The sequence below is a fragment of the Oryzias latipes genome, chromosome 22 (assembly GCF_053564925.1).
Source record: "Oryzias latipes strain Hd-rR chromosome 22, Olatipes_Hd-rR_3.1".
Classification (NCBI taxonomy): domain Eukaryota; kingdom Metazoa; phylum Chordata; class Actinopteri; order Beloniformes; family Adrianichthyidae; genus Oryzias; species Oryzias latipes.
The window spans coordinates 14,329,468-14,350,678 of NC_136258.1; the positions used below are offsets into that span (position 1 = coordinate 14,329,468).

Genomic DNA, 21,211 nt, shown 5'->3' on the forward strand with positions numbered 1-21,211 from the left:
TCTCTTCTTGTACATTAATACCTTGAACAGGTTTCATTTGTGCAGTATAGCGATGATGCTAAGACTGAGTTCAAACTGAACACCTACCACAACAAGGGCATTGTCCTATCTGCACTGAAGTCAATCCGCTACAGGGGAGGCAACACTAAGACTGGTATACCAAGATACATAAACAACGATATGAACTCATCAACCACTTTATTAGCTACACGTTGCTAGTACTGGGATGGACTCCCTTTTGCCTTCTGAACTGCCTTAATCCTTGGTAGCATAGATTCAACAAGGTTCTGGAAACTTTATTTAAAGTGTTTGGTCCATATTGACATAATAGCATCAAACAGTTGATGCAGATTTGTTGGCTGAACACTCATGATGCCAATCTCCTGTTCCACCCATCCCAAAGGTGGTCTACTGGGTTGAGATCTGGTGACTATGGAGCCCATTTAACGACTGTGAACTAATTATCATCCTCAAAAAAACAGTCTGAGTTGATTCAAGCTTTAAGACATGGTGCGTCATGGCCATCAGAAGATGGGTAAACTGTGGTCATGAAGGGATGGTCAGCAACAATACTCTGGCAGGTTGTGGTGTTGTAAATGTAATTAATTGTTACTAAGGGGCACAAAGTGCCAAGAAAATATCCCCCACAAAATTACACCCCCACCACCAGCCTGAATTGTCGATAGATGGCAGAATGGATCCATGCTTTGGTGTTGTTGATGCCAAATTCTGCAATCTGAATTTTGCAGAGACTCATCAGACCAGGCAACATTTCTCCAATCTTCTATTGTCCAATTTTGGAGAGGCGTTGTGATTTTTAGCCTCAGTTTCCTGCTCTTAGCTGACAGGAGTGGCGCCCGGTGTGATCTTCTGCTGCTGTAGTCCATCTGCCTCAAGGTTGGACATGTTGTGAGTTCAGAAATGCTCTTCTGCAGACCTCAGTTGGAACCAGTGGTTATTTGAGTGGTTGTGGGGGAAAATCCCAGTAGATCAGCAGTTTCTGAAATACTCAGACCAATAGTCATGTCACTTCAATCACCTTTCTTCATCATTCCGATGCTCAGTTTGAACTGCAGCAGATTGTCTAGACCATGTCTACATGCCTATATGTATTGAGTTGCTGCCTTGGGATTGGCTGATTAGAAATTTGCATTAACAAGTTGGGCAAGGTGTACCTAATAAAGTGGCCAGTAAGGGTAGCTAGTTTAGAATAAATTAGGATTTGATTGGATTGATTTCTTTCTTTATCAGGCATTGCTCTGAAGCACGTCTATGAAAAGGTACTAACGTCCGACAATGGCATGAGGAGGAATGTCCCGAAGGTGCTGGTTGTTGTCACAGATGGTCGTTCTCAAGATGAAGTCAAGAAGAGCGCAGAAAAACTTCAGCATTCTGGTAAAAACAGCATTCTTTTTTTATTATCTTAGATAATTTACTTCCAAATTCTGTACAAGTTTGCACACAATATTCATGGAATTGTTTACTCCCAAACTCGGATTTCTTTCAGCAGTCCTGAACTTTGTTACTCAATCGTGTCGCAGTGGACCCATTTTGAAAGACCTGGTTTTTGGATGCCTAACAATTTCTCTTTGTTTATTTTCCTCTTGTGTGTGTGTGTGATGTTGTCCTCTGCAGGCTATAGTGTGTTTGTGGTAGGAGTGGCTGATGTGAGCATGAGAGAACTGGCAGTTATCGGCAGCAAGCCCACCGAAAGACACGTGTTTGTCGTTGACGATTACGACGCTTTTTCCAAAATCCAGGACAACTTGATCACATTCATCTGTGAAACGGCTACCTCCAGTGAGTCAGACATTAATGTACTTTTGACTTTATGATGTCTGGAGTGCTTCGTAAGCACACCTGCAAAGGAAGCCCAGCCACTGATTTGAAAAGACATGACTTGCCTTGCTTAAACCCTAATCTGTTTTTGTAACTCTGACTTTTGTCATCTTTCAGCTTGCCCTCTCATCTACATCAATGGATACACCACACCTGGTAAGCATTCAACTAAACCAAACACAAACTAATCCTCAAAGACCTTACTGACATTGACAAATCCCACGAATGGCTATTCTCTGTTGTTTTTGTTTTTTTAATCCGTTGCATCTTTTTTTTTATCTCGGTGTGACTCCTGCTGTTGATTTCCTCCAGGATTTAGGATGCTGGAAGCTTTCAACATCACAGACCGAACATTTGCTGGCATGAATGGTGTCTCCATGGAGCCAGGTTCTTTCAACAGCTTCATTGCCTACAGGCTGCACAAAGATGCCTTCCTAAACCAGCCCACAAAGTACGAGCTAAAGCCAAACACTGTTTGGGAAAGTGCAACCCTTATGCTATGCATATTCTAGTAATATACTATACAGATAAAGTTGTCCAACCTTATATTTATGGGAATTTCCCTTGTGACTTTTGACATAAAGCCCAAATGTTTTTTGTTGCCAGAGATAGTAAAATCTAAGATGCTTGCAGAAAGAAAAGTAGCATTTTTCATTTTTATGAAACTGGTCCCACTTTCTTATACTTGTATGAGCTTATAAATTACCTTCGTGTTGAAGGCTATGGAATATTTTGTCATTATGATTGTAAGTTCGGATAAAGATATTAATTTTTTGTAAGCAGAAGAAGACAATGAGTTAATTTATAGGTGGTGCAGCATGTTTGGTACATTGAGTTTTGTAGATTTTAAGTTCTCTGAGTTATGTATTGGCAGTTTTTCTTTGTGTCTATGTTGTTCAAAAAGCAGTTTAGACTCATCTTTTTATGTGCTTGCAACACCGACAGGGAAATCCACTCCGACGGCCTTCCTCCATCCTACACTATAATCCTGCTCCTCCGCCTGCTGCCTGATACACCCTCTGAACCTTTTGATATCTGGCAGATCTCTGACAAAAACAACAACCCTGAAGTTGGAGTCACTATGAATCGTAGGTTTCAATCATTATTGATTGATGGGAGATGTGATTTAGTCAAGTTTTATAACATTTACTTTTTTTTAGAGCTAGATTTTAGCCTTTACAGCAAATCCCTGCTATGAAAAAATGCCCTTTGCTAGGGTGTGGGGCTGAAAATCATCCAACTTTGATTCTGTTTCCTTTCTTCAAATGTTTCATGGAGATTTGTTGTCTTTAATAGAAACAAATTCCAGCATTGTGCTCCCGCTCGTGGAAAGCACATGGCTGTTTGCAGGAATGGTTCTAATCCCTGTCAGCCTTCCTTTCGTCTGTCCCCTCTGCAAACACATATGCTCTCTATAGTCCTGTCTATACTTGGCGTGCCTCTGCATTGTAACATACTGCCAGGGATTCATCAGAGATCTTCCCCTTTTTCAGCTTCCAGCAAAACACTCACGTTCTACAACAAGGACACCCGGGGAGAGATCCAGAGAGCCGTGTTCAATGAGGAGCAAGTGAAACGGGTTTTCCACGGAAGCTTCCACAAGGTAAACACAATGCAAGACCCTCAAAGGCAAAGGATGTGTCTAAATGCAGCCATTTGGAACATTTTCAAACAATTAGCTCTTTGTTTATTTAGGAATTTTAGATATTGCTTTCAGTCTTTTGAATTCCTTTTACACACATTTCCCTTTACGTTTTATGTTCTCTGCCTCATTTGATTTGGAGTTTTTGTTCAAAAAAGAAGCTTTGACTCACAGCCAGTCATGTGTGGTTGTCTCATGTTACCTTTCAAAGGGACTCAGCTTTTCACCATGGTGTCAGTCTTCTGTCAATGTAGTTGTTGGCCCATTTTTATGGTTTGACATTTAAGCTTTGCTTTGCTTAAATCAGGGATTTCAACTGGTCAGAACCGGCAGCTCCATTTGGCAATACAGACAAACTCCAGGGGTGCTATCTGGCCTATAGGGCCCCTACAAGTTGGGAAAAATGTTATACCCTTAATATAATGTTAAGTCAGAGGTGTGAGGGGCCGTAAGCTTGTAGTAAAGCTTGTAAACTAGGACTGGCCAATCCTGATCCTCAAGACCCACAATCCTGCCTGGTTACCATCTCTCCATGACCATCTTTCTGCTGATTGGCTGACTCAAGTGATTCCACATCCTGATTGACTGAGCACACCTAGTTAAGGTAGTCAGCATCCAGCAGTCCAGGGAGAGCTGGAAACCAGGCAGGGTTGAAGCTTCTGAGGACCAAAGTTGGCCAGCCCTGTTGTGAACAGATGAATGACGGGAAGGAGGGGCGGTGTTGCTCCAGGCCAACAATCCTGCCCACAACTCGAAATTTCTAATGAACTCCTAACACTCTGCAGAAACTGTGTCCTAAAAATGGCAAAAACTGTATAATCATAATTAAAGGAACACTGGGAACCATTTTACGGTAGATTAAAAGATGAGGTAAGATGGGTTAATATGTAAAGCAAAGCCTATTTGGTTAAAGTACAAATATATGTTTAAAGAGAGGTGGAAATTAAAGTATGAGTTGGCAGAACATTCTGCAAAAATGTTTGTCATGGATGTTCATCCACACGAAGACCAAAACTTCTCCTGGTTCTTATATCGTGAATGAAGTCATCAACTTTAATATGAAACAGTGGTCTTTTGTGAGTCACTTTTGCACATACACCAAGCTGGGTAAAAATAATAAAACCATTATTAGTGTTACCCAACATACAAGATCATCTGTGCAGTGGTGCAGACAAGAACAACCCAGTCATTGTAAGAAATGGATTTAATGCTTGTATCCAGATGTTTGCAACTGTCTTCATGACATATGTGCTAATATGTCTTCTTCTCTGTCATGGAGCAAATTAAGGACTCGTCCCGCGGGCCTCTTATTATTGTAGCAGTTAAAAAAACATCTCTTTAAACTGTTTTCAGATTCTTGTACCCAACATCAAATATAAGTTGCAAGATTGTTTGGGAAACATCTTTTTATTCCCTCGTTTATATGAACAGAAAAGCTGTTTGAGGCGCCTATGCACAGCTTAATGCAGAGCTTCTCCCGGGGCCTTCCAGGATGTAAAGATGTCTCTTTTTTCCAATGAGAAGCAGTAGTGAGTTTAAAACTTCCAGAAAGTTCACTACCTGTGAACAACAAAGGATAATTGTTTGGTATTTTCTTTTTAAGTTGCAGTACCAGTCATTTTTTTTTATTTATTCTAAAAGCGTTCCCAGTGGTCTTTTAATGATGATTGTGCCGTTTTTAGCCGAAATGACAAAACCTGTGTTGTTCAGAGCAGAGGTGGTTCACTAGAAATTAAGCTCTGAATGGGAGTGTTGGTGAAGAGTGAGCCTGGCCTTGCTTTCCGTCATCCTTCTATTTACACGTTCCCCTGTTGGCTTACACCCCCTTACAACCCCAACCTAACCTTACCGGTTCAATAAACATAGCGAGCAATACTGGAGCTACAGTTTCGAGCCAGATGCTATTTGTCAGCTAATGGATGCATCGGAATGGAGCGGAGCAGGGAGCTTGTGGTCCGCCCATTGCAACAACTATGTCACAGCTACAAGCTTTTTCCCTATTTTTCTGTCTGATTCACAACGATTTGAATAAAGAAATACCCAGAAATGCAATTTGAAGCTTATTTTTTTAAATATAACTCTTCTATCATCAGAAAATTGCCACAAGAACATGTTAACGTTTGTCAACGTTGAAAAATTAAGGCAAAATGCATTTCTGCTTTTAAAGCCTCGCACAGCTGTGCTCAAGTCTACAACCACAGTTGTGGTACTTTTTTAAGCTAATCGGCATGAATGACCCCCCCCCCCCCCCCCCCCCCCCGCCTTGTTTTCAACATGCAGTGGTCTTATCCATCATCAAAGTTCACCCACTTCCTTACATTACAGGGATTAGAGCAATATATTGGCTCTGAGATCAGAGTTCGGTTGTAACTTGCTTTTAAGTTTGACTATTTAACATCTACACAACTAATTGCGGCGTAACTTCATGAATGAGTGGGATCTTGGAAAACTCCGGGTCAGCGCTGATGTAAATGACATCATTTAGTGCTGGTTGGCCTGGAAAGCAGCCCACTCTTTGAGTGAGTTTTGTTCTCCTCTGTCTGAGGCCAGTGGGGAGACTCTCGCATGGCTGTTTCACTGGGTGGCTATCTTGCGGTGCAGTAGTTGCTACCCCACGGCCTGGCGTGTCTGCAGCGGTCTACCTAGCTGCTTATTTGTTGGTCTGTTGGCTAAAAGCCGCTGCTGACTGCGGTGATGGAGTGAGCTTACATGTTGTCAGTGGTTTTCTAACACTTTGGCTGAATGCAGCAGTCTGTGCTGAAATCTCAGACATTGTGATGAGCTTCATGACAAATAAAAATGCACATGTATGGTTTTTTTGGAGTCTTTGGAAGACTTTGGAGGTCATTGAATGCATCTGCATGAGATGTTTTAGCTGATGTGAAGCTCCGGACATGTGGAAAAGCTCTTGAAGGAGTCCAGTATGCTGGTTTCTCATTGGCCCTTTGGGGAAATCTCCTCCCACACATGAATTGTAAAAAAGTTCATGGGAACTAAATTCAAGTTTAATCCATTTTAGGTAGATTTGTAAAAAGTTAAGTTGTTGGCAGTTTGAAAAAAAATGTTTGAGATTAGTTTCATGTTTAGACTAAGAAAATAAAGACTAAGTAGCATAACTGTATAATTAACAATTACAAATTATTCCGTTCAACGATTTAGTTGAAAGAACAAAAATTTGGCAATAGAAAATTTAAGAGTAAAAGTGGGAGGAAATTAATTAAGGTCCAAATTTCCTGAGGATACGTCCTTACAAATTTCTTTGTGATTTTATGGTCATTTGGCCACATTTTTCACTGATGCTATTTTTCTACATAAAAAAACTTTCTTTATGTACTTTGTTTAATGCAAAGACACATTTTTTGTTTGTTAAAGTGACTTTTTAATCCTTCAATCCTGCTAAAGACTTTGGAAAATTTGTGGTAATTATTTACCAAAAAACCCAAAACAACTCTCCATGCATGCTCCTCTGTTGCATCAATGACTCCATGATGGACTAATGCACCCCTTTGTTTTTCTGATGATTGACTTTATATGAGAACTGGACTGAGTGACTCCTCCCCAATTGCGTTCCAAACAGGAAGTACCCACTGGTCCCAAAAACCCGAAATTCCAAAGACTTCTATTGAGAAATAAACAGCTATTAATCAGTCATCATTTGTCAGAATAACTATTCTTGCTCTGTTACATTTTTATTATAACATGTTTTATTTATGATATTTTTGATGTAGTGCAAGCTGTTCACGTTATAAACTGAGCAATTAGATGTGGTCTCGTGTCTGGCGTGTGAAATGTTTGATTGACAGATTCTCCCGAGCCCTCTATCCAGTTGTAGGGGTGTGGACTTCCAACAGGCTCATTCTTGACTTAGACGTACTCGGACCAATCACTGCTTATTGACAATTTCTCGTTCCATTATGGTGACAGCCGTATTGTGAAAAAATGGTGAAGGAATTGACTGAATTTCGTTGGAACCATAAGTAAAAGATTTTTTTTAATGAGAGATGTCACATTTACTCTGTCCAGTTCTCATCTGCGGTCAAAGGATGATAGTTGAAGAAGGCTTTACAAGTAATAATCAATGTAAATTTCCTCATGGTAGGTATAGACAAACTAAAGGAAAAAGCACAAGTGTTTGTTCCATTCTCATATAAGAAAGCTCAAACTTCAAAACTTCAAATCCATTTTTGATTCACTAAAGCATGCCTTAAAAATGTGTTTTTTTTCTGAGCCATAAGCCAAGAATAATGAAATCTAACCTGATAGAAACTGCAAAAATATATCAGATTTATTCAAAAGAGATGGTGACAGTCACGCAGTGTTGATACAATGCATTACATAGTGTTAATTAACATCTGAAAGTCAGCACTTTGCTGCAGAGGGACCATATCGCATAGCACCAGCCAATTACGTAAGGGAGCAAAGGTTGCTCCACAGTTTTCCCAGAGCCTCGTTTTCCACTGAGTTGAGGGTTTTATTGGGTTTCCTCCTGGCGGTAATAAATACATGCTCATTATTTGCCGTCTATAATTAGGATTCAAAGTTCTCCGGGTGAGACCTCAAGAGTATCATCATATTTTTCATCCAGTCAAAGACCTTTAGATAAATGTCACCCCTCACTCTTTGTGGTCCACTGGATGGTTTGTTCTATTGCCAAGGAAGTTGACTGTAATTTTGTGACTGGTTGCCAGGAACTATAGCCTTGCCTGTGGTTGTTACATCTTTTCAGAGAATGTTAGCTTGCTTTTCTTGACACAATGAAGGCTTGTTTGACTGTTGAGCCGCAGAAAATGTGCAACTGTAAAAGGAAAGTATGGAAAGTGTAGGGCGCTTAATGGCATGCCACAGAAGTTATTGTTTCAAGATGTGGAACTGGCTTTCTGGAAGGGAAACTAGAGAACCTGGCACTTTGTTCATTGAGTTTTGTTATATAATCACTTACCACATTAAAAATTCCACCCATGGAGTGTTTTTGTTTGTGTTTACATTTGTATGGTCCAGTTACTATAAATGACATCCAAGTGCAGTCTTTTTCTGTGCCTGTACTATATTGTTTTATTGTCAACATTTCATGAAAACATGATGCTTTTAGCATTTATCCCATCAATTTTTTGGAGTATTTTAACGCCTTTTGTGTTTAAGCGAGCATCTTCTTTGTCAAATTTCTCAAGTGTTTTTTGTTCAAAATGCCCACCCTCCATCCTGTCTTTCTGCAGCTCCACATTACCGTCTCCCCAGAGAAGGTCAAGCTCAACGTGGACTGCCAAGAGGTGGCAGAGAAGCCAATCAAGGAGGCCAACAACATCACGCTGGAGGGCTATGAAGTGCTTGGCAAGATGGTCAAATCAGGAGGTGGAAAGAGGCAGTCCGCTACAGTGAGTGCAAACTCAGTTGACAAAGACTTGGAAGAGCATCACTTAATGTTCCAACTGTAAATTCTCCTGTGTGCACATGCGCAATCAAGCACGACCAACTCCCAAATAACGTCAGCTTGAAAGGATGACAGTCTTTTCCAATGATATACATTCTATCGTGGAATGGATTTGTAACACCCCTCCATGTTGTTCCTTTAATTCCTTTGTGTAGTTCCAGCTCCAGATGTTTGACATTGTCTGCAGCTTGAGTTGGATCAGCCGTGACAAATGCTGTGACCTGCCTGCTACGGTAAGAACAGGTGTCACCTTGAAGTCATTTCACACACTTATCAAAATAAGAGCTTTTGCTGGACTGTTTTACTAAGAAACAAACCCTTTTCCCCCCTCGCATCTTGTGAAATGTGGTCATTAATCTTCACCATGAGGTCAAGATTTGATGTCAAAAGTAAATTTTAGGATACATTTCTAAAACTTATGATGTTGTTCATTAACAAAAGCAAATCTTAGAAATAGGAAACTAGCATTGCGTGCAATTGTCCTCATTAGGTGGTTGCCAACAAGTTATATGTTGGTTTAAAATGCAGATTCTAAATTATATGTGTTTTTTTATTCCGTATAATGAATCAAACGTTTCCGCATATTTTGTCAATTACTGCTAAATTGACTATAATTTGCCTGAGATTTAATACATCAATACTCAATATATATCACATACCCAAATGCACTGTTATGCTTCTCCCTATGTCAACAAAAAAAACCCATTCCATCAAAGAACCTTCCAGGATTTCTAACTTTTAAAAGACTTTATCTTGGCAAAAAGATCTAATAAGGATGAAGCCATATAAGAACTCATTTAAAATTGATGTCCAACAATGCTTAAAGCTGAATTCATAATTTGTTTCTTATGTCCTCCTTTTCTTCTGTTTTAGAGAATTGAGTCCAAATGTCCTGCTCTTCCCCACTCCTGCACATGCACCCAAGACAGTGTTGGGCCCCAGGGGCCTCCTGGGCCTTCGGTAATGACCCTCTGTCTCTGCCTCTTGTCTGTCTTCGCTTGGTAATTTGCGTTTCCATCATAGATGTTTTGACGATGATGATTTCAGAGATAAAATGTCTACAGAGGTTGACAACTGCTGCGTCTTGTCAAGTGAAGAAGGCTGCTGAAGTGCTTTGCAGATGTCGATTTTTTTTTTCTCAACTAAATAAAGCAGCTGAGGATGAGACCGGCAGCACGCAAAGAAATGTGGGCTTGGGGAGAAGTGTCAAAAGATAAATGCCTGTCGGAAAATCATCAGCAAAAAAAAAACAAAAAAACAGACCTACAAAGTCTGGAATACGTGTACTTCATAACCTCCCTGAGTCCCAGCGAGGATTTCATATGGCTTTGGGTTTTAAGGCTTTTGGAATGTTCTCCTGTTGTTACACTCACTCACTGTTTCTGGATCTTCACTTTTCCAGGGCAGCCCAGGGTCTAAAGGACCCAGAGGAGACAGGGGAGACCCAGGCAAACCTGTGAGTTAAACGATATTTAAAGCATGCCATAAATGACCATTACATTTGTAGAAACTGCATTTGATAAATGCGAAACCCTGCTGACATTATTCAAAATGGGTAACTACCATGTAACGATGGTCAGACTCGCAGGATTTCAGCACGACAATAGTTGCACCAGCAAATCGCACACATCTGAATTCAGTTAACCACTGTATATTTTTCCACATCCACATTTAAAAGAGGCCCATGTCAAATATCTGAAGGGTCCATTTCCCAAAACTGTTACCATTCATTGTGTCTTTCTGCAGCCTTCAGAGTCTGATTGAGTTAAGGCTCTAAGTTTGTCTGGTGCATTCTTTTTAAAGAGTGCGGCTTTGCCACATCATAATTAAGTATTTGTGATCTGTAGGGTGCAATGGGTCCACGAGGTGAGCCAGGACTCCAAGGTGCAATGGGCCCACCAGGCCCACAAGGCCCTAATGGACTGTCTATCCCCGGAGAACCGGTAAACGAATCTCGAATGCTGAGAAATCCGATCATTATTGAATTACTTTTAATTCACGTCAAAAATCTTGCTTAAGGTGACTTTACAGTAAATTTTATGCTGACGTGACAGTTCAGTTTGTGTTCAATGTCTGCTCTGGGATGTATAACGAATGTCAAAACACATTACACTCCCATCGCCAGTTAGAAGCTCTTCCTTGTTTTCCTAATTCTCCTGTCAAAATATATCATCAATCACCCTAAAAAGGGTAAAAAAAGAAAAACAACAAAGTCTTTCTCTGTGCTTTCTCAAGGGTCGCCAAGGACCAAAGGGAGATCGTGGAGACTCAGGCCTGCCTGGGCTGCAAGTAAGTGTTCCACTTTCATTTGTGGTTTATGAACAGGAAACAGAAGCCCATCCATCCAGAGTCACAGCTCTATTGAGGACTGAACTCAGTCTTACAAGGCAAGATTGAAACCACACAAAGAGTGGGAGGTTTACAATACAATCCTTAGGGAGAATCAAACTCCCAATGCAGTCTTTGAATGATAAATGGTAGAAATCCAGTAAAGCAACTCAATTATTCTAAAATGTGGGATTGTGTTACTGAAGGGAAAGAAGGGAGTGGAGTATGTTCCTCTCTAGTCTTGTAACTGGGAGCATGTGATACGTGGAAAGATTTACATGCAACCTGGAGTTCTAGCATCTAGGTCTGAGACAAATAACCCAACAATTCTTTTGTGGATGAAAATGTTTTATGCCAAATGCTTTACAGTTGTTTTACATATTAACAATATTAAAATCTTCTAGTACAAACTCCCTTATGAGGAATATTTGGTAAAAGGCTAAATTTATTTGGCACAAATGGCTACAGCCTTAGAAGCAATCACATATTTGGACTCAAAGGAGAGATTATTCTAGTTTGTACAGCAAGTATTAAATATTATGTTTGGCTTTATTAACAGAAAGATGACAATGTTCCTGTATATCCAAGGCCAACAGAGGCTTTGGAGATCTGTATACATGTACAGTTCTTGATCATTAGTGCTTGATTAAGTGTGTTCACTTTTTTCCCAGGGTCCTCCTGGGCCGCGTGGTCCTATGGGTCCTGTCGGACAAAGTGGAGCACGGGTAAGATCTACTTCCAAGTCTGCATAGTTGACATAATGTTTTCAAAGCCCTTAAATGGATCCAGTTTTTTAATGTAAGATCTTGCATTTCATGAGACAGAAGTACAGTAAAGCGGTTGCAACGAATCCTAATATGTGTCAACCTCAATCAAGAAGCTCCTACTCAATAAAAATAAAAAAAGGCTGAAACTTATGATAAGTAATGACAGTGATGTATGGCACAAATAGAGTCCCCGGGGAGCTGTAACCTGTGTTTGACTGCATGGTGTTTCTATTTAGGGGCCACCAGGAAAGGAAGGATCATCTGGACCCAGAGGCCCACCAGGGCCCATGGTGAGTGTCTGTGACCTATGTTTTTTTTTCCAGACATCTGTTTTATTCCCTGATTTATCTACAACAATTACTCCACATCCATGTGCTGGTGAACACTGCCTCCCCACTGTGTCGAGGATGGTACATGCATCGTGTTTCCTTTCCTTGCGGTTAACAGAGGCCTGCATCTACTTAATGTGACCATCACGCTAACAGGAACCATGCCACAGTAGAGCGCATATGGCCTATACCATCCTAAGGGGCCCTAGAGCCACCGGGAGTACCTCATGGTTGGGGTGTATATGTGTATATCCTTTTTACGCTGCTGATGTGTTTCCATTTAAAGTTTAGTGTTCTTGGGAGTGTTTGCTTCTGCACAGCCTGACTTCAGGCTTGTTATGCAATCAGTGAGTGGGAGCAGTTCAAAGAATCCCATTTTTTGTGGATTCATCTGTTTTACAGGGAAGTCCAGGAAATCCAGGTGTACCTGGTATGTCTGGAAAACCAGGAAAGTCAGGAGAACCAGGAAGTCCAGTATGTATAGAATATTTAGACACGAGGGAAGAGGAGCCTTTACTAACATTGCTTTCATTGTTTAAAGGGACCTGTTGGCCTTAAAGGAGAAAAGGGAGAGCGGGTTCGTATTTCTGTTGTCTAGTATCTTTTACACATTTAATCTGTTTATATTCATCCTTCTCATAAACTGTCTGGTTTTCAGGGAGACTTTGCATCCCAAAATATGATGCGCTCCATTGCCAGACAAGTTTGTGAACAGCTCGTGAGCAGTAAGCCCAACATTTCTTAATCCCCCTGGAATTTGACTGTACTTAAAAAAACACAGCTTACTGAAAACCATCTGGTTTGCTTCTGTGCTTGCAGGTCAGATGAGCAGAATTGACGGGATGCTCAATCAAATTCCTTCTGGATATCGTAATGGCAATCCAGGCCCGGCTGGTCCTCCTGGTCCCCCTGGCAACCAAGGACCTCGTGGAGAGCCCGGACAACCTGGAAAATCTGGTTTCCCTGGAAGCCCAGGATTACCTGGAAATCAAGGAGAAAGAGGTCATTTTTTTGCATTTTTAAACAGTAAATATATTTTAAAATAGCAACAACAATCAACAAAAACTTTAAATATGAAGTGATAAAGAAACTAGCAAAATAGTTGTGGATTTTTTACATTTATATCCTCATTAGCACTAAAAATATCAAGCAATTTTTGCAGGAGTTGACTGGGTTTTAGGTTCTGGAAGACATTTTTAAATGATCTTTTAATGCTTTGGTAGGGTTACCAGGAGAGAGGGGGGAGAGAGGACCTCCAGGAGCAGATATCAGAGGACAAAGAGGTCCACCTGGACCAGCAGGTAACCATCCCAATATTTTTATTTTCTTTAATCTTCACCTGAAAGAAAGGCTGTTTTGGCTTTTATAGCCAAAGAAATAATTAAAAATAAAGGTAAAGCTATTTTTTAAGCCTGAGGTTCTTTGTTGGTCTCCAACTGTTTTAATTTACACACTACTTTTCTGCAGGCATCTGTAGTACTCCCATCGCACCCATTTTAAATGCACATTCCTATAAAGGGGGCTTAAATTTGCCTGCAATAAATTAGGGCAGCTGCAAAACATATATTTTTTAGGGAAACTACAATTCTTCCCTGCTTTCTGAAAGATTTATGAATGCATATCGTGACCCCCTTACGTTGTGTGAACATAGGTGTGAACAGCTGTCTCCCCTTTTGTCGGTTTTCAATCCAAAAGGTTTCAGTTTGGGTCAAATTTGAGAGATTTCCCACTTTTCCTTGGTTTCAGTGAATCAAAATTGTCCTTTTCTTTGGGAAAAGGTCAAAAAAGTGACAGGAAGTTCCTACTGATGTTTGACCCACAACAGCAAACACTTGAAGGATTCTGAATGAAGTGAAACTACCAAAGACCCGTGGGAGGAAGTCCACTCCGATGACTCACTTCAGTGTGTGTGCTGCTCCGGGTGTGTGTGGGAGAACCGGATTGCTGTACAATGAGCTTTCTTTGGTGGCTTCATTGACAACACATGGCCTCACTTATGGAGAGAAAATGAGGGGGGGGGGGGGGAGATTCCATTCTGAGTCTTTGCCGTCTAGACAGATGGGGCCGGGGGTAACTCCACTCAACCCCAGACTGCATCTCCATTTTTTGTTTTGTTTTTGTGGGTTGACTACTCTAATTGAGCCATTTAAATTTTGATGTTGCAGCAGCACAGCAGCTCAGCATTTGCCCTCATATTTCCACACATGGTTTATGGGTGATGTCAGTGGATTTTGTGCTAAACTTCCCCCTTTTAATTTCAGGTCCACCAGGGGAGTCTAGAACAGGTCCCCCAGGTTCTCCTGGCTCTGCTGGATCCCGTGGCCCCCCAGGTCGTCAAGGTAATCCAGGTGTGAGAGGACCACCAGGACCCCCTGGATACTGTGACTCCTCTCAGTGTGTTGGTATTCCTTACAATGGACAAGGATACACAGGTATGGCCCCCACCTTCAAGGTTAAGGACTTACAGTAAATTAAATTAATCCGACTTGTTACATTAAATTATTGGCTGAAACGTGATTTTGTTGTGATGGCTTTTCAGACAGTCAGTCCTCTCCTCACCATTAAGGAATAAGGAAAATTGGCAATAATAAGGTGTTAAAGACTTATTAATAGGCAAATAAGGTTTTTCGATTAATACCTGCAGACATATAGTGCTGGTAATTCAGATGTGCAGCAAGAAAACACACATTTTTATGAACAATTTAGAGTATTTATAAGTAGAATTGGGTTTACAAAAATTAATTAATCAAATCCAGTTGACATTTACTCACAAAATGCAAGAGTAGCTGCGGTTACATGTGCAAAATATCTTTGATTGGATCAAAGATTGAATTATAGTTGAACTGTGTACACGGGCCACGAAAAACTTTATTCATTTACAACAAACGTTTACATACGCCACACTTTCGGTTGGAAAAAAATCATTTGGACTTGCGCAGAACTCTCTAAAATACCGGAAACACCTGTAGGAGAAGAAACAGCGAGTTCCGTTTGAAACAAACAAAGCTGCAGCATAGAGCGGGATGATCATATTGTTATAATTATTTTTAGGTGCTTGTTCGTTCATATTTTTTTAAAATCCATTTTTCTTGGCAGAACATATTTTTATAAAAGTTTGAAATTATTTGATATTATTTTCTTAAATCATCATCTTCGTAAAACTCCTTGGTCAAGAGCTCTAAAGTTTATAAATTAAGCATAATTTCTCTCTATATGCATGTTAACTAAAGTTTAATTGAAGTGGATAGTAAATAATCCCACTAGTTCATCATAGGTCAGTCAGTATTTACTGTTCACAGTAGTTTAGATGAGAAATACATATTTCTCTCCGGCAAACATGCACTAATGGGTCCCACATAGGTTTCTGTGGGCCTTTTCTGGCCTTTTGGCAGTGAGGCCGAGTGCAGGTTCATTTAAGGCCGTCCCTGTTGACTGTGCAAAGCCAAGTGGAACTGTCCACCAAGGGGGCCTCACCTGCCACACTTTACTATGGGAATCTCAAGGGAAGTTTGATTTTTCAACACAGTTGCCCCCAATTGGCATGTTTGCTGGTTCTACACTCCCCAAAATGGACTTTCTTACCTTTATTCCACATAGTCCATGGTTTTCAGCCCTTAGATTAATGCCTCGATGCAATGGTTGTGCAGCAAAAGCAATAATAAATGACGATGTTACATTGAGTCTGAAAGGCCATTACAACACAATGAACTTAATAAAATGCTTTGCTTGTCAAGTTCTGCAATCCTAAACCAAACAATATAAAACAAAAAAGGCAACATTTTTCATCATCATTTTGGCCCTCGGTCCTCTGGATTTGATTTCTGATCATTCTAAACAACTTTCCCATTTTGTGCTGAAGGTAATATTGGCCCTACGAAGTTTCTGATGGCAACTCACATTTGTCTATTGACTGAAATTTAATTCTTGACAAGAACCTAATCATGTCAATTTTGTATTTTTTTTTGGAATTATTTGTTTGAGGACGTTTTATGGATGTAGGCTCAAGCCAAAACTTGACAAGCTCATTCTTCAAAATTCTAGTGGCTTAATTGGAATCTTACAAAATGGGTTTGGTTTAAAGAATATTCAAATATCTTAAAAAATGGCTAATATTGCATGTAAAGAGCTAATGATGTATGGTGGTTGACATTACATTGAATAATGTTTTCAGAGAAAACTAACACCTTCTTTGAACTATTTTCAGGTTTGGCATAATAAGCTTTCTAAGCCATCTGTGCCACTTACTCTTGGCTCTGAAGGCCTGTTTCTGAGATGTTTGCCATTATGCTTTGGGGCTTGTAAGGATAATCACCATGGACATAATTAACTGAACATTTAAACAAGTATCATGAAAGTCAGAAAAAAGTGAAAGGAGCGGACTGGCACTAACATCATCTCACAGCTGCAAGCTACAGTGATGGCTACCTGCTGGCCTGGTTGCATTTTGAACCACAAACCGCTGAGGAATATAAACAAAAAAAGAAAAGACTGAGAATCCCGACAATGGAAGCAGCATGTACAAACACCAGCCAAAACGATTACTAACAAGGAGGATGCCATAATGTTAATGTAGAGGTGATATGTGTAAATAGAACATTTCTGTTGTTGCCATGTAAATGATTGTGTAAACCAGGGTGTTTCACTAAAACTCATGATAACACATTAATGGAGCTTGTGCCTCATAACCCACTGCTTACGTACTTACAACCAGCATAACCTCTGTTAATGACTCCTAAGTGCCTTATTCAGCTCTACTCCACAATGAAGCATGCTTTTACTAAGTTTTTTCAATTTTCACAAAACTAAATGGAATTTTTTTAAACTAGTTTTTAGTTGTCTGTACTGTACCAAATTTATTTTTTGTTTTGTTTTGTTTTTTTGCTGAGAAACTGGTACTTTTGCATCACATTCTGGAGAAGTTTTTACGTCGATGAGCTGATTCTAAGTTTAAAGGGGAACTTTATTTAAAAAGCAAATATTGATTCGAAAATGTCCATTTGACAACAAATGCTAGCAACCTAGCGTTAGCTCCAATTAGCTTAGCATGTTGTATGGTTTCATTAAGATTTGTGGCTTCCCAAATATTGTCCCCATTGGGTAATTGAAATGCTAAGCTGAGCAAATTACAGCTGTAGTGTTTAATGTCCTGTAGCCGTTTGTTTGAATGTCATGACAGCATGCATTTTTGGTGTTAGGGTAGTATTTTGACACAAAACCTTTTGTGTAATGTAATATCATTTAAACCATGCATGTAAAAAGTTGTAGACAAGGTATTTTTTTCTTCTTTTTAAATGTTTTTTGTTATTTTTGATTGGCTAAATATTTTTCTAGCTCCACGCTACCAGCCTGAACCTGATGTAGCGTCTATACCTGTGGAGCCAACTGAAGAGTTTGAGACAGTACAATCATCAGGTTATACAAGGAACCAACGGGGAAAGAGATCGCTACCACTAGACAATTCAGGAGCATCATAGCTCCAATAAGGAGCTCAGAGTACTATTGGGGACAAAAATGTCACTTTTTTTTTTTGAGTAAGGATGAAGAAATGCTCAGAACAAGACTAATACATATATGGGTTTGATACCCCTGGTTATATTGAGCATATATTTTATTGACATGAGAAATTTTTAGCAAAATGATAGCTATCTTTATGTTACAAACCTGTGTGCTTGCAAATGCTTCCCTTCCGTGTCTGTGTTTAATGCAATGACAACTTTTTTTTTTATCAGACTCCAGTGTGTAAAGCACTAATCATGTGAAAATCAGCAAAAAAGATGAGCAAAGTCATTGATTTGTATTTTTGTTTTTTAATTAAGAGCCCATAAAGTTGAAAAATGTTGGGTCATCATTGCAACTAATTGAATCCAAATGAAATTTTCTCTTAAAACAAATCTTCAATGGGATATTTCATCCATCCTGCAAACAGTATTCAGATGTACAACAATAAATTTTCTGTTTCTTTTTTTTTGTTCCAAAAGTGGAATTGCATGATTGTGTTGTATATTTACTGAAGTCAGAATATATTGTTGTTTTCTGTCAATGCAGTTTGGATTTGGTTGCAGGACTTTAAACATAGGATTGCTTTTCTCATGTTTTAACTGCACATTTTGTGAAATCCACACAGCCTTATTTTCTTATTTATTTCTGAAATGGAAGAGGCATTTTTCAATAAAACTACTGAAAATGTAGAACTTCTTTTGGCTTTTAATTGACTTTTTTACCCTAACTGGTGTCATTAGTTAGTATTTTGAATAACAGGCTATTTTTTGGTAAAACTGTCAAAAATCAAAATTTCCAGCTGTTTTAGATTCTAAAATCTACATGAAAAGGTTTATTTGGTCATCTGCACTGAAAGGAGGCTAACATTCCTTCCACCATTAGGTCTTTAAAAATATGCTTTGAAGTTTAAACCTTTATTTTGACAGCGAGAGATCTTTTGGAACAGTCCAAAAATCAGTCAAAGTCAAGGCAAGAAAAAAAGTGGAACCTCAAAAACATCTCAAACATGTCAGCTGTGTCACAGACTCTAAACTACTTAGCTTTAGCAACACTTCTATCACGCTGTAACAATTATGCTTTGATATTTCCAGATAAAAGGCGAGCATTTGGGCCAAAAACAGGATTATATAAGGATTTCCACCCACCATATCCTATAAGGAAATAAAATCCACTTGGGTTGTGAGAAACAAATTTTTCATGTGAAGAAAAACCATCCATAAAAGGGAGTTCTGCACAAACTAGTAGTAAGGGTGTCAAGGTTAGGTATCATGGTCAGGGTCACCATAGTTAGGAAACCTGAAAAAAAAACATTTCTATTATTTAGAATTTGTTTAAACAGAGCACCCATGAAATATTTATTTCCAAAATCAAACTTCAAAGAAACACCAATATAAATATGTTCATATTCATGGAATGTTTATCCATTTTTCATAGATCCTAAATTCCAGGGTTCCCAGTCTCTTTAGGAGCCATAAAATAAGGGCTTTTACAAAAAGATCTATCTATTTCAGAACTGATTGTTTTGTTTTCTGCGATGTTTTAAAAAAGCAACAGCCAAAAATGCTTGCACATCAGCCTAAATCTTAGAAATACATGAATGTATGAAATTGTTAAAACCATAACCAGTTAAACTAGAGTTGGCACACACAACCTACATCTGGGAATTTGACTATGAGAACAAGCTGCAAGAACTTTGGAAGTCAGGAATCTCAAAACATAGAAGCCAGTAAATATATGACCTTGGATCGACTGATCCTAGGAAAAAGAAAAAAAAAGCATAAAAACACAACTTTCTTGGCACACTAGTTCCTACAAAAACTGGGAACACGGCAGTCCCTTGAAAACCAACGCATGTGCAGTTGTGGAATAGGGTTGAATGGAAATTGGGTTCTTCCAAAATAAGATGCTGAGGACAAAGAAACTTGGAAACTCTGGGAACTTCTGACCTTTAGAGCACATAACTCTTGAAATTTAAGACACTGTTTTCTGAACCACCCGGGAACACAGAGCTTATGGAACCATAAATTCTAGAAATATAAAACCAAAGGAATTCACAACCTATAGAAGGAAAGACACCAGAAACATGCAGAAAGCGTGCACAACATTGGTATAAAAAAGAAGGTCCTGGGTAAATGAGAAGATTTTGGATTTGAGGAGCTGCTCCAAGATAAAATAAAAAGTAACTGAGTCAGTTTTAACAACTGATCAGAATGGTTTCCGGATATTTTCCAGTGCAGGTGTTATGGACATGCCTCACCAGGATAAAGGTTTATTGGTAGACCAAGGAGGTGCTGGAATTTTTGTACTGTTTCAACTGTGAATTGTTTAACAAGAGAAATGAATTTCAGAAGGCCCCAAACCCTAAAAGGAAGTTACTAACCTTAAACGATGTATTTGATTTAAGTTTTGAAAAAGTAAAACATATATATAAATAAAAAGGGTTTATTAGTCAAAATTTGATTCTAAAACATCAGTGAGCTGGTAGTATCTTATTGGGTTGATAAATCAAGTTTGGGACAATTTCGCATAAAATTACAATTTTGGTGAAGTGTTGGCTAGAATTGATGGGAGGTTAGCATTTTGTACCTTTTCTACACCTCTAAGACCGGAAGTCAACTATCAGAGTCATGGAAGGGAAAACCTTTTTAATCCTTGTGCTATGACCCCACCCTTACATTGACGTGTTCTCCCTACCATGACAAAGGTGGATAAAGGTGGAAAGATTTCATGTAATCCATGGACACCAGTGAAGATCACAAATCATTGAAGAAAAAAGGTTCAGAGCACTGTCTACTGGGTCTAGATGACCCAACTCCCAATGTTAAAGTGCCTAGGATAGCACAAGGGTTACAGTATTCTCAAGCTGTGTACACACCGGGCATTGAACATGTGCTTAACCCATGGTGTTCACAGTGGACAAGCAGGGAGGGGCTTCTTCTTTTCTATTGTTTAAGAGCTCATGAGAGTTAGAAGAGGCTTGGTGCAAAATTTCTAAGTGGTAAATCTTGCGAATTGGGCACAAAATAGAGGTGATTCAGTTCATTGCTAGCATCCTTCAATGGCATATACTGCAGAGTGGCCTTGGGTTATCTTTGTTTGAAAAACAAACGCAGACTTCGTGAGGCTCATTGCCGTGTCTGGGTTCACCAAATAAACCAGCTATGCTCTGAGTTTGGTGAGTTTCACCGCTTGCTCCATATGTCACTACCAAATCCAAGTCCCTGATTGCATTGGTTACAAAAAAAGACTTGCATAGCTACATGTGAATGGGAGATTTTTAAACGCAGAAAGCGAGACACGTCTTCACACAAATATACATAGAGTCTTCATTTGAAGTGGCAGCTTGAATGTGCGTTGCCAAATGTGATGTGTGTGTAGT

General features: G+C 39.4%; 1 protein-coding gene across 4 annotated transcripts in view; it reads left to right on the forward strand.

Annotated features, from left to right (window-relative positions):
- The window catches only part of col12a1a (collagen, type XII, alpha 1a), a 57,083-nt gene extending 38,559 nt beyond the window's left edge, over window positions 1–18,524 (forward strand). For 2 of the 4 annotated variants that reach the window (XM_011490504.4, XM_078941041.1), the window contains 22 exons: window positions 31–154; window positions 1,252–1,395; window positions 1,636–1,800; window positions 1,957–1,995; window positions 2,152–2,290; window positions 2,785–2,927; window positions 3,333–3,442; window positions 8,695–8,853; window positions 9,065–9,142; window positions 9,783–9,869; window positions 10,312–10,365; window positions 10,757–10,852; window positions 11,145–11,198; window positions 11,909–11,962; window positions 12,241–12,294; window positions 12,736–12,807; window positions 12,875–12,910; window positions 12,992–13,058; window positions 13,153–13,335; window positions 13,557–13,634; window positions 14,595–14,765; window positions 16,538–18,524. In XM_011490504.4, coding sequence (XP_011488806.1) covers window positions 31–154; window positions 1,252–1,395; window positions 1,636–1,800; window positions 1,957–1,995; window positions 2,152–2,290; window positions 2,785–2,927; window positions 3,333–3,442; window positions 8,695–8,853; window positions 9,065–9,142; window positions 9,783–9,869; window positions 10,312–10,365; window positions 10,757–10,852; window positions 11,145–11,198; window positions 11,909–11,962; window positions 12,241–12,294; window positions 12,736–12,807; window positions 12,875–12,910; window positions 12,992–13,058; window positions 13,153–13,335; window positions 13,557–13,634; window positions 14,595–14,765; window positions 16,538–16,548 — 2,118 coding nt within the window. In that variant the 3' untranslated portion in view covers window positions 16,549–18,524. The remainder of the gene's footprint in view (window positions 1–30; window positions 155–1,251; window positions 1,396–1,635; window positions 1,801–1,956; window positions 1,996–2,151; window positions 2,291–2,784; window positions 2,928–3,332; window positions 3,443–8,694; window positions 8,854–9,064; window positions 9,143–9,782; window positions 9,870–10,311; window positions 10,366–10,756; window positions 10,853–11,144; window positions 11,199–11,908; window positions 11,963–12,240; window positions 12,295–12,735; window positions 12,808–12,874; window positions 12,911–12,991; window positions 13,059–13,152; window positions 13,336–13,556; window positions 13,635–14,594; window positions 14,766–16,537) is intronic. The other 2 variants (XM_011490502.4, XM_011490503.4) reach the window with 1 other exon arrangement.
- Window positions 18,525–21,211: the final 2,687 nt, after the last annotated feature.